The 12,273-nt window shown below is 43.7% G+C and overlaps 1 protein-coding gene across 1 annotated transcript in view; it reads left to right on the top strand.

Annotated features, from left to right (window-relative positions):
• The window catches only part of LOC134582364 (cholesterol 24-hydroxylase-like), a 64,741-nt gene that overhangs the window by 27,015 nt on the left and 25,453 nt on the right, over positions 1–12,273 (top strand). The window contains exons 5-7 of the mRNA XM_063438940.1: positions 1,891–1,977; positions 6,261–6,399; positions 7,753–7,866. Of these exons, the coding sequence (XP_063295010.1) occupies positions 1,891–1,977; positions 6,261–6,399; positions 7,753–7,866 (340 nt within the window). The remainder of the gene's footprint in view (positions 1–1,890; positions 1,978–6,260; positions 6,400–7,752; positions 7,867–12,273) is intronic.

Genomic DNA, 12,273 nt, shown 5'->3' with positions numbered 1-12,273 from the left:
CAATATTATTAATTGGCTTAAGTACTAAGTGGCCGGCTAAATGTCCTCCCACCGAGAGGTGGCGTCATCTTGGACACGGGAGTGGACACGATGGCTCAGACGCCATCTTGCTAGCACGAGGCTTCACTCGATGGGAGGGGGGCTTCAGGCGCCATTTTGAGTAGTTAGTGCTGTTAGATTCGAGGTCAGGTTCAAGGCTTTTTAGTGAATGGACATTTCATTAGTACAGTTCTCATGATCTAACTATGGCATACAATGTTTCATACTACAGGAACTTGACAATTCCGGTGTTGCTCATATCCTTCTAGAAAATACATTCTCTTTCTAATATTCTAAATGCTGTTAGGAAAATCTGTCATATAATGAAGTTAATGGAGTTAATGGGAAATTTAATAAGGGTTTTAATAATTCTATAACACCGTAAGTGGGTTAATCTCATAAGAGCAGACATTAGGCTGTTAGAGTAGGACCTGCCAAATATGGGGTACATTGACGTTGTGGCAGGCTTATGCAATGTTTGCTCATATAATGTAACTAAACCCGCATTATATTTGACTAGATTATGTGGTTTTAAAAAACTAATAAAATCTGTCAGCATTGAAGTTGCTGTTTAGTGGATAAGTGAGTGCGCTGGATCTTGTGTATTGTATAAATTGGTCCCCAGCAGCACCCCATTTATGCACGTTCAGGTGAGTGCAGCCCCCCTGGTTTCTTATGTGTGTGTGTGTATGTGTATATATATACACACACACAGTCATGGGAAAAATATAGTACACCCTCTTTGAATCTATAGGTTTACATATCAGGTCATAATAACAATCACCTGTTCCTTAGCATATTAATCCGTGTCATGATTTATCTAACAAAAATAAAGCCAAAATGGATTGTGTGAAAAACTAAGCACACCTTATGATTGTAGAACTTGTAGAACCAGCTTTAGCAGCAATAACTTGTGTTAATCGTTTTCTGAATGACTTTATCGGTCTCTCACATCATTATGCATGAATTTTGGCCCGGTTTTCTTTACAACATTGCTTCAGTTCATAGAGGTTTGCTGGCATTTGTTCTCACAGCTCTCTTAAAGTCCTGCCACAGCATTTCAATCGGATTGAGGTCTGGACTTTGACTGTGCCATTGCAACACCTTGACTCTTTTTTTTTTTTCAGCCATTCTGTTGTATATTTGCTAGTGTGCTTGGGATCATTGTCGTGTTAAATGACCCAATTTCGGCCAACCTTGAGCTGTCGGACAGATAGCCACACATTTGACTCTAGAATACTTTGGTATACAGGGAAATTCATGGCTCAATTGCTGCACGGTTCCCAGGTCCCGTGGCTGCAAACCAAGCCCAAATTATCACTCCTCCAGCACCGTGCTTGACAATAGGTGTTTGTGCTGATATGCTGTGTTTGGTTTTTCGCCAAACATGATGCTGTTTATTATGGTCAAACATCTCCATTGTGTTAACCCTCATATGAATTTTCAAGATCTTTTATAGAGGTGGTCACACTTATTGATGATTGATTAATCAACCGCATTTGATTAGTAGTCCCTGTCTGCTACGTAACCTCTTAATTCCTATGGTAGCAGTAAGGGTGTACTTTGTTTTTCACACATGGCTTCTCCATTGTGGCTTTATTTTAGTTAAATAAATAATTGTGTAATATGTCATGTGTTGTTTTATTTCTAGCATGGGCAGACACAATTCTTATGCTTGTGTTAGTAAATGGAATGATTGGGCAGACACTGGGCCCCATTTTAGTAAACTAGTTAATTCTGAATCCTCTGAACACTTTACTCTAGTTTTATATACTCCAATTGTTCTACTGCTTTGAGAACTTACTATGTATGTCTATGTCACTGATAAAACTCTATTTTCTCCCCATGTAGATTCATGGGCAAGGGTTTACTAACGGATACAGACCATAATCATTGGTACAAACAGCGCCGTATCATGGATCCTGCATTCAGCCACACGTGAGTTTCAATGTTTCTGTTAAATTATTCTGGCACAAACCTTGTATGTCATTAGGCAGTGTAAGTACTTTCCCAGCATTGGTTTTAGACACATTTGCAACAGCACTTTTGTAAGCATATTTTTTTTATTTTTTATTATTATATACAATTTTTGACAATTTGGCACAAAAAAAGTCAATTCACGTGGCACATCAGACAGAAACAGCACAGCATTACAGGGTATTGGAATTGCAGTGACACAACACACTTCTAATACATTAATATATGCAATTTCAACAAAGTTGGAGTCAACACAAATCATTAGTGCTCTAAGTGCCTTACTCATGCATTTGAATGGCTGGACCTGGGATGTGGCTAGTGTAGGGCATAGGGTAAAATACACTGGGACACGTGGTCTCGCGTTTAGAATTCAGTAGGTATGGGCCATATCGGGTGTCTATTACTACCTGGTCAAAAATTCACATCCTCCGTGTTTCCACCTACCTCGTCCATGCATGGCTGCCTCACCGCTCAGTATTATTGAGGAAGAGTCTACAACTATTGTGTAGTCCCTTTGGAAGACCCCAGAAAGCCCAGGTCCACAGCGGTGTAAAGCAATCCATTCATGTGTGTGCGCGTGTTGGGTCACAAACCCCAACTGCATAACAGTGTTCAGCCGTGTATGTACTAACCACTACAGTAAAGTTCTGTGTTGTGTACATCCCGAGTACCTACACCTAAATATTTTTTATGTTCTGTAGCATCGTACCATTAGTCTCCTCCAACTTACCCGCTTAGTATACACAACCATGTTGTGCAATGCGCCTGTGCTCCAGGTAATATGTATGCCCTGAGTATACCTAACCACGGAACAAATACGGTCTTTGCAATACAACTTCCATTACTAGTCTCTTCTACTTCTCCTGCTCATCCCACGGCCCTGAAGAGACAGATGTAAACAGAATCTCCTCATCACACAGTGTTTTGGAATCTACAGTTCCTACTAATTCGCCTTCTTGGCAGCCCTACACCATCCATCACTTCCTGTATTATCTAGAACTATGCATGCTGTGGTTATTCCTACCAATGGAAAGTTGCAGCTTTCTGCCTTCCGAGTGGTAACTTCTTTCTCACTCACTTGCTGTCCGATGACACGTGGTACAGTGGGAGGGCTGATTGAGGGTCAAGAAGCGGGACTTTGTAGATGGCAGCCAATTAACTGCTTCAGGGCGGTACAAACCCTCAGGGAGGTCCTGCAGCTTCCTGTTGGGCATCAGTAGTGTCACAGCACCAGCAGGCTGTCTAGAACCACAAGTTTAAGTCTTCAAAGGGGCGGGCTTACAGCAGCTGCTGTTTTGTTCTGGAGATTGATTGGACATGAGGGGTGAAGGAGAGGTTGGAGTCAAAGACAACACCTAGGCAGTGAGCCTTAGAAGTAGAGCGAATGGTATAGGGACACAGACAAGGGTACATACTGTCAAGATGAATGCCTTGCCACATATCCTCTTCTTATTTCAAGCGTTGCCGATTCCCATAACTAAAGCCAGATTGGGCACCCTTACAGCGATCAATAGGAGAGTTTATTTGGCAAAACAAACACCCTAGGATATCACGCAACAAACTATAGAGGCTAAAAATAAGGAGGCGAGTGGGACTGCCCAGCCTTTATTACTATTACCTGGCAGCACAACTGGCGCCGATTGCGATGTGGCACGCCCCACTCGAAGAAGAGAATGGGTAGACTAAGAGTCTCTCCTCATGGGAGCAGATCTACCACAATATTTTATATGGGTCCCGAAGGAACATAGGCCTCAAAACAGAGGTGACATCTCACCCTTGCAGCCTTTTTTCGTTACGTACAACTTAAAGATTTTGTTCAACAACCGCACATTAGAGAGGTAGCACACAAATCATTATCGTTCTTACAGGAATCCACACAAAAGGGGCTGATCACGTTGTTGTACGCTCACCTTTGCTCGAAGAGACGAAGGATTTGGGATACTGACATATATAGACCAGTGGGAAAGAGACCTGGGAGAGGAACTGGAGGGTGTAGAATGGCAAGAGATTTAGGAAGCCAGTAATACCTCTTTTATCTGTGTAACACATCAGGAGCCAGCTTTCAAAACCCCTTTTAGATGGTATACCACACCAGTAAAACTATTTAGAATGAACAAAGGGGAGGGGGTGCGGCAACAGGGGCACATAAATCCACATGTGGTGGGAATGCCCGGAGACAAGGGTTTACTGGGAGGCCATACGGGATATGGTTAGACAGGTGTTCCATCATGCACCAGACCTGGACCCCTTGGTCTTCCTACTGAATAGGACAATAGACGGGTGGACCAGGACAAAACAGAAACTTTTGCACAAACAAATGCTAGTGGCCCGCAGAGCAGTGGCACAATACTGGCTCAGGCCGGAGTCCCCCTCCCCCCCCCCCCCCCCCCCCCCCGATGTCACTGGTTCTTAATAAAATAAGAGGCCCATCTGGACGATTTGATGGCGAGAGTAAGGGGGACAACAGAGATTTGAGAAAATCAGGAGCCCCTGGACAGAATGTGACCTAGCGGACTAACTGCAGTTGAGACCCGGAGATGGACGGCCCTCCTCCTTCTTTCTGGCTATCCCTCCCACTCCCCCCACCCCCTTTCCCCCTCCTCTCCTTCCTTGCCTCTCCTTACCCCTTCCTCTTCACCCAACCAAAGCTTAACAGAGAGCAGTGAATGGGGCCGGATGGTGACCCTATAGCGGGATGCGGGGCGGTTTTTTTTCCCCATGACTGACCATGGGAGTGATTTCTCTTCACTGTATTTATTACTCTTTCCTTCTCCTTCTTTCTACCTCCTCTGAGGGGTCAAAGCTATACTTCAAGTGGGCAAATGATAACCAACCACTCATTAGATGTCAAAGACCCACAGATGAAGGCACAAATGTGCTTAATTAGTTACGACAGATGTGTTAAGCAAACTGTGCTGTTTTCTTTAGAAGAAAGTTACGTTTGCCTATATAGTCACAATTACTAATCTACCAGACACAATGTGACACGAGCACCAAACTTAGGGCCTATGGGCCTAGAAATGTGGTTACATGTCCATTATTACAGATGCCTCTCTTAAGTATTGCATATGTCAAGATGTTACTGGACTTGAATGTACTCACTGTATACACTATTGGTCACAATAAAATAAAGAATTGAAAAAAAAGAGAAAATGTACAGACACGGAGATGTACAGAAACACAGATACAAACAATGACACATGTACAGAAACACAGATACAAACAATGACACATGTACAGAAACACAAACACACTGCCACACATACAGATACACGCACACTGACACATACACACGCACATGCACACATACAGATACACACACACTGACACATACTGATGTACAGATACAAAAACATACATGCAAGTCACAATTCTAGCCACCCTCCCATTTTATATCTTGTAGGTGCTGAAGGGTGGCTTCCATAGCTGGGGCTGATGGGTGTAAGGGGCTTGCTCCTCCCTCTTGCGGGTCCCCCTCCTGCGCGGTAGATTCTGTTTGAGCTGGGAGGAACTGCCCGGCTCACTCACTTCCTCCCTGCACTCTCTGCAGGTTAGAATGTGCCCGGTCACGCTATTAAAGCACCACAACACATGGCCAGGCCTCTCGTGGCACATGTCCATCGGGTGGCCCTAAGTGCAAGGGCCTCCCGATGGACCTTCACCTTTGTGATTCCCAACCCATGCTGCAGCCTGGTTTACTGATTAAAAATAAAAAAATAAAAATGTATTGTGTACCCTCAGGGGAACTGGATTTACCCCTGGGGGTACTCGGAATACAGGTTGGGAACCCCTGAGATACCCTACTGTGAGCTCCCCCTACTGCATAAAAAAAAAACAAAAAACGATAAAATAAATAACACATTTACTAAACAGCACCCTAACTTGGTATCCTTAAATAAGCAATGCCACATAAGAGTACCAAATTAGAGAGCTATCTATTAAACAGGGCCTTAATTTTGGTGTCATAAGTAGGGGTACCAAAATCAGGGTACCATCTACAAACAGCACTTTATATTGGTATCCCAAGCAGGGGAACCTCACATCAGGGTAGCACATTAGGGGAGCCAAACATCACCTTATAGAAAATAAATGTAAGTTTTGGCCAAAATTTGGGTTGTTCTGAATTTAAAATATATTTTTTTCAAAATTACAGAAACTAAACTGAACCAAATATTTCCACCTTGCACGTGTCTACTGTTCAGGTACCCATATAATCTTTCCAATGGGATGTGTTTCTCTGGCAGGTATCTCAAGGAGATGATGAACGTATTTAATGATACCGCTGAATTGCTTATGGAACAATTGGAAGAAAAAGCAGACGGTAAACAGAAAGTGAGCATGCACAGTGTTATCAATTGTGTCACCCTGGATGTTATCACAAAGGTTAGTCCCAACTTTATAATCACATGAAAATCTTCAAATTTACCTTTATTTAAATAAATGTCACGTGCAAGATAAAATCTAATTTTATCCATTGCATAATAGTAGCTATAATGTGAGTAATTCTGTTTTTAATTTAGTGCCTTTTAATTTTCTAAAAATTAAACTACATTCTGACTTCACAAGTGCCTACTAAGAAATCATACATAATGCTATTCTGTATTTGTATATATTTTACAAGTTTGGCAGTGTTAAGTTGCATGTTCCCCAAATTGGACTCATCTTCCTTCATTAAAGGAACACTGTAGCATTAAGAATACAAACCTGTATAGCTACAGAGTTTTAGCCCAGTGGCCAACCAGAGAAAATGCAGTGTTTACATTTCAGTCCACTGGCCTCTCCTCGAAAAGCTACTAGATGTGCTTCCTGGTGCAGTGCTGCACAAAGTGCTGCAAACTGCCATTCAGTGTCTCTGCCCTCTGATTCAATTAATCTCTATGAGAAGATGCTGATTGGCCAGGGCTGTGTTTGGCATGTGCTCGCTCTGCCTCTGATCTGCCCCCTTGACATTCTTCTATGAGAAAGCATTGTGATTGGTTCAGAACACAACTTCTGATGATGTCAGACAAACCGGCTGCAGAGCGAGCAGCAGACTGAAATAAAGATTTAGCAAAATACAGATTTTGCTATATTTAAAGGGGTTAAAAGGGGACCAGGGGGACTAGATGGTTGTGTTCCTGACCCTATAGTGTTCATTTAACATTACAGTTTGTACAAAACTATATTTTACATTGCAGGGTTAAAACGATAGGACCACAGCACCCAGACCACTTCATTGAAATGAAATGAAGTGCTGTGGGTGACTTTAGTGTTCCTTTAATGCAACACTTCAAGCACCATAACCACTACATATCACTGTCATGGTTATGGTGCCAGAGATGCTTCAACTGCACTGTGTGTTTTTTTTTTTGTGTGTGTCTTCCTGATTTTCCTTCTTTGCTTGGCTAAATGTAGAACTGATCATTCTAGAGGAAGTGCTAAAGAGGGAGGAGTGTGGTGAATCATCCAATTAGGAGTGTGTTCTCCTCCGATTTCAAAGGATTTTATCTCGTATATCATGAGTTGTGGACTCTCACCAAAGTAAATTAATTTGTCGTACAAGACAGACATTTGTTTTTTATGTGTGGCAAGTTTAAGAACATTCGGAAACAGGACAGGACTTGTTAATAGACAACATATTTTCCTAAATGTGAATTCAGACCCTTCTTTTTCTAGATGTGGACAGTTGGCTCATGGGCCTGCAAGTGCCCATGGAGAGCTCAATTTGCGTTATGACTCTTGTTTCCTGTGTGGCAGGTAGCTTTTGGATTGGACCTGGGATTGGTAGAAGGAAATCAGACCGCCTTTCCTCATGCAATATCGACTGTCCTGAAAGGGATGATACAGTATATCAATAATCCCTACATGCAGGTAAGAAAAAGTGGTCTTTAAAGTAGTTGTGCTATACCTAGGTTTTAACTGCTCTATTTGTTCATCCTCCAACAAAGTTAAAAGATTGAGTTTGGTAAACAGACCTCACTGGAGAAGCAAATAACACATACTTTGCCTCTTATACAGTATCAGTGTAATGTAATTACACATATAGGCCGCAACATAAAAACCACTGACCGGTGAAGTGGATAACATTTATTATATCTTTAGAACGGTACCTTTCAAGGAGTTGGATATGTTAGGCACCAAGTGAACAGCCAGTTCTTGAATTTTTATATGGAATCAGGACAAATGGGCCAGCGAAAATATCAGAGGGACTTTGACAAGGGTCAAATAGTGATGGCTAGATGACTGAACATCTGTTCACTGCCGAAAGTGCCTTCAATGGTAAGGTAAGCATCAGAACTGGACCGTGGAGCAGTGGAAGAAGGTTGCCGGGCCTGACAAATCACGTGTTAAAAAAATATATATTTATTTAGATCAGGTGGATGGCCGGGTGCGTGTGTGTCATTTACCTCGGGAAGAGATGGCAGTAGGATGCACTATTGGAGGAAGCAGTGCTATGCTCTATGCCATGGGTAGGCACCCTTTGGCACTCCAGATGTTGTTGACTACATCTCCCTCAATGCTCTTACAGCCATAATGCTGGCAAAGAATCAATGGAGATGTAGTCCATAACACCTGGAGTGCCAAAGGTTGCCTACATCTACTCTAGGCAATGTTCTGCTAGTGTTCAAGTAGAGATTGTAGCCGTATTAGTCCAGTGATGTAGATTTGTATCTTGTAATACCTTTTTTATTAGACTAACAGAATTTTTTAACGACAAGCTTTCAGGAGAACCTCCCTTTCTTAAGTGTGAAGCATTTCTGAGCAAGACGACACATAGAATTCAAAGTTGAGTTGTGATACAAGGGTTAAAGTGACACGAGTGCAGATAAGGCAGGTTTGATAGAACATAGACACCATTCTTGCAGAGGGTCTGCAGTGCAGAAGATGGTGTTAGAAGGAGGGAGTATTAATATAAAGAATGCATGAATTCCCATCCAAGAGTTACAGGATATGCATTAAGGCCTATATCCAGCAAACACAGACACACATTCATCGAGTTTTGGAGCCTTTCTGGAAATTGTTTGCAGTTGTTTTTGGGACTTTTTGGTGCATTTCTCAAGCTGTGGAAAGGTAGGGAGCTGAGCTTCGTCGTTTGCATGCCTTTTACTGTGTGTTCTGCATTGTGGGTTGGTTTCCATGCCAGCTCATTTTGACTTTTTTTCTGACCTCCAGAACGGATTAATTGGTTTTCAATGCATTCCTATGGGAAACCACATTTCGGTTTACAAATTAAATTCGTAAACCAAGGTCCCACTGTGTGTGTGTGTGTGTGTATATATATATGTGTGTGTGTGTGTTTATATTAAAAAAAATACACTTAGTATGATGTGTGTGTATAAAAATTAAAGGACCACTATAGGCACCCAGTCCACTTCAGCTCAATGAAGTGGTCTGGGTGCCAGGTCCCTCTAGTTTTAACCCTGCAGCTGAAAACATAGCAGTTTCAGAGAAACTGATATGTTTCACTGAGGGTTAATCCAGCCTCTAGTGGCTGTCTCACTGACAGCCGCTAGAGGCGCTTCCGCGATTCTCCTCACTGTAAAAAATCACAGTGAGAAGGCGCTGGACGTCCATAGGAAAGCATTGAGTAATGCTTTCCTATGGGCGGTTTGAATGCGCGGGCTCTTGCCACGCATGTGCATTCGGAGCTGACGTCAGCAGAGGAAGGACAGTTCCCCAGCGCCGAGGGAGCCAGCGCTGGAGAAAGTTAAATGGCTGAAGGGGTTTTAATCCCTTCAGCCCAGTGGGGAGGACCTAATGACCCTATAGTGCCAGGAAAATTAGTTTGTTTTCCTGGCACTCTAGTGTGCCTTTAATAATAATAAAAAAAAAAGTAAAAATAATTTGAAAAAAATTATAAATATATATGTAATTTTATTCTAACTGTATTTTGATATTAATATATATATATCCCCTTAACGACCGTGTATGTACTATGTACGTCCGACAAAAAAAACGATTGTTAAGGACCGCAGACGTACCTAGTATGACCGCGGCAAATAGGAGCCCTGGACTTACCTGGACCGGCGATCCGCGGCGATCACGGTCTGGGGGGACTGCCGGAGACCCCCTGCAGCAGCTCTGGCCCTCCATCGCCACAATAGGAGTCTAGGAGCTGCTAGCAGGGGAACTATCTTAGCTGTCAGACAGTCCCCCAGGCTGCTAAAAAGTTAAAAAAATAAATAAAAAGATAATACTATTATAATATATATAATATTAAAGCATTTTATGATATACTATACATACATATTATACATTTTATAAAATATTATACAAATATGTTCTCTCTGTAATGGCACAAGATAAACTAAAACCAGCTTGAGATCTGAGCGGGGACCCACCAAAGGGCAGGCTATTTCAGCTGCTCTCCGTTCTCAGTATACTCTTGCTCCCCGTTTTTTGTTCTCCATAAGTTTAAAGGGTAATCCAGACGTGGACCCCTTGCTCACGGGACCGGTACCTAAAGGGATATCAGCTATGCCTCACTGATGATGCCTAACAAGGCTGAAACGATCGTCTGGGGTTGCTGTGTCTCTCGTGCAGACAACTTGCTGGCATTTTGGATCTGTACTGCCCGTATGGGTGGGACCAGTCTAATATGCTTCAGATATGTTCTCTCTGTAATGGCACAAGATGAGCTAAAACCAGCTTGAGAACTGAGCGGGGACCCACCGAAGAGCAGGCTATTTCAGCTGCTGTCCGTTCTCAGTATACTCTTGCGCCCCATTTTTTGCTTATTAAACATTTATATCTCAAAATACACTTATAGTGAAATCATATATATGCATTATATATGTATAATATATTATTAAATGCTTTAATTATAATATATTATACATATTTAGAAAATAAGTGTATGTGTACACACACACGTATTATATGCTACAAAAGACTGGAAATACCCCATCTGGAATACCCTGGGTTGTCTACATTTGGAAAACTGGAATGCACACCCTCTAAATAAGGTCTTTTAGCACCCAGAGAACCCGAAATACCTATAAATGGGGGTTATCACTGTACTCAGGAGAGGTTGCTGAACACATATTGGCAGTAACCCTTAAAGTTCTCCATACATGTATTCTTAAATTGCTATGTGTGTCAAAAGGTTGCATGAAAAGAGTCAAAATACCCCAAGTTTGGGGGCGGAGCCTGAACGCCGAGCAGAGCGGCTGCACTGTGGATGTGCTCCAGGCAAAACAGTCCAAAATCGGGTTAAAAACCCCCACAAATCTCCATACAGAGACTGCTTATCAGCCCAAGCGACACAGGTACAATATGGAGATGAAGATAAATCGAGACCCCGAGCGAAACAGGCAACCGCGACCGGGAGAGAGACCTGAGGCCTACCTGCGGCCTACTCAGAGGATAAAGGGAAGACGGCCGATCCCCCAGCCGACTGCAGCCCGCATAGCCGCAGGTCTCCCCGGAACACCCCTCCCCCCCCCCCTGCCGGTGAGGGATATCCCGGCGACTAAAGCACGCAGCCCTAGACGGAAGCACCAACCTCAACACACCAACGCTGCAGGGCCAGCGATGACCAACATGGCGGCAGCCACGTGGGCCTCAACATCCGAGGCCTGCCTGCTCCCACTGTCGGACAGGCTAAACCAACTATTTGCAAGCTTCTGGGCCAAGATCACGAGCCGCGGGGTCACCCCGAAGGAAGCGCCAGCGACATCAGTCCCAAGAGACCCCAAGCAGACACGTGTAATACCGAAACGATACCGGAGAGGGACCTGGGCAGCAGGGAGAAGGAGGCGGGAAGCCAAAAACAAGCTACGACACCTGAACGCTCAACCACTGGTGAGTCGCCTAAACCCTCAAAAGGGATTCACCCGGAGGCTACCCCCGCAATACTCCCCCCTCCAGCATCCAGCCCCATCGGAGAGACGGCGCTGCACCAGAAGGCCCCGCAACCACAGAAAATACGAGTCCCTAAACAACTCCCTAGGGCACCGCACAGGACTCTCTTACACTCCCCGCTCAATAGCACCAACGTTTGCAAAAGACCGGTTCATCGCCCGAAGATCACAGCCAAGTGCATCCCTCACTACTTCTAACGGCGGATCCAGCACCGGCAGGACAACGAGGGCAGCGGAGACCGACCTATCCAACAAGCCCATACACCAATGCGGACTTATGCCATTCAAACCTACAGGCCAACCACTAACAGGCATCGGCTGAGCACCCCCAGACGGACACTATAAACACAGACTCACTCGGATCGCTTCCCGGGACTCAGGCAATACACCACCCTACGCAATAGTACACATAACC

Source organism: Pelobates fuscus, chromosome 13, assembly GCF_036172605.1.
Source record: "Pelobates fuscus isolate aPelFus1 chromosome 13, aPelFus1.pri, whole genome shotgun sequence".
NCBI classification, from domain to species: Eukaryota; Metazoa; Chordata; class Amphibia; order Anura; family Pelobatidae; genus Pelobates; species Pelobates fuscus.
The sequence above is the reverse complement of the archived record's forward strand: the minus strand, read 5'-3'. Positions and strand labels throughout refer to the sequence as shown.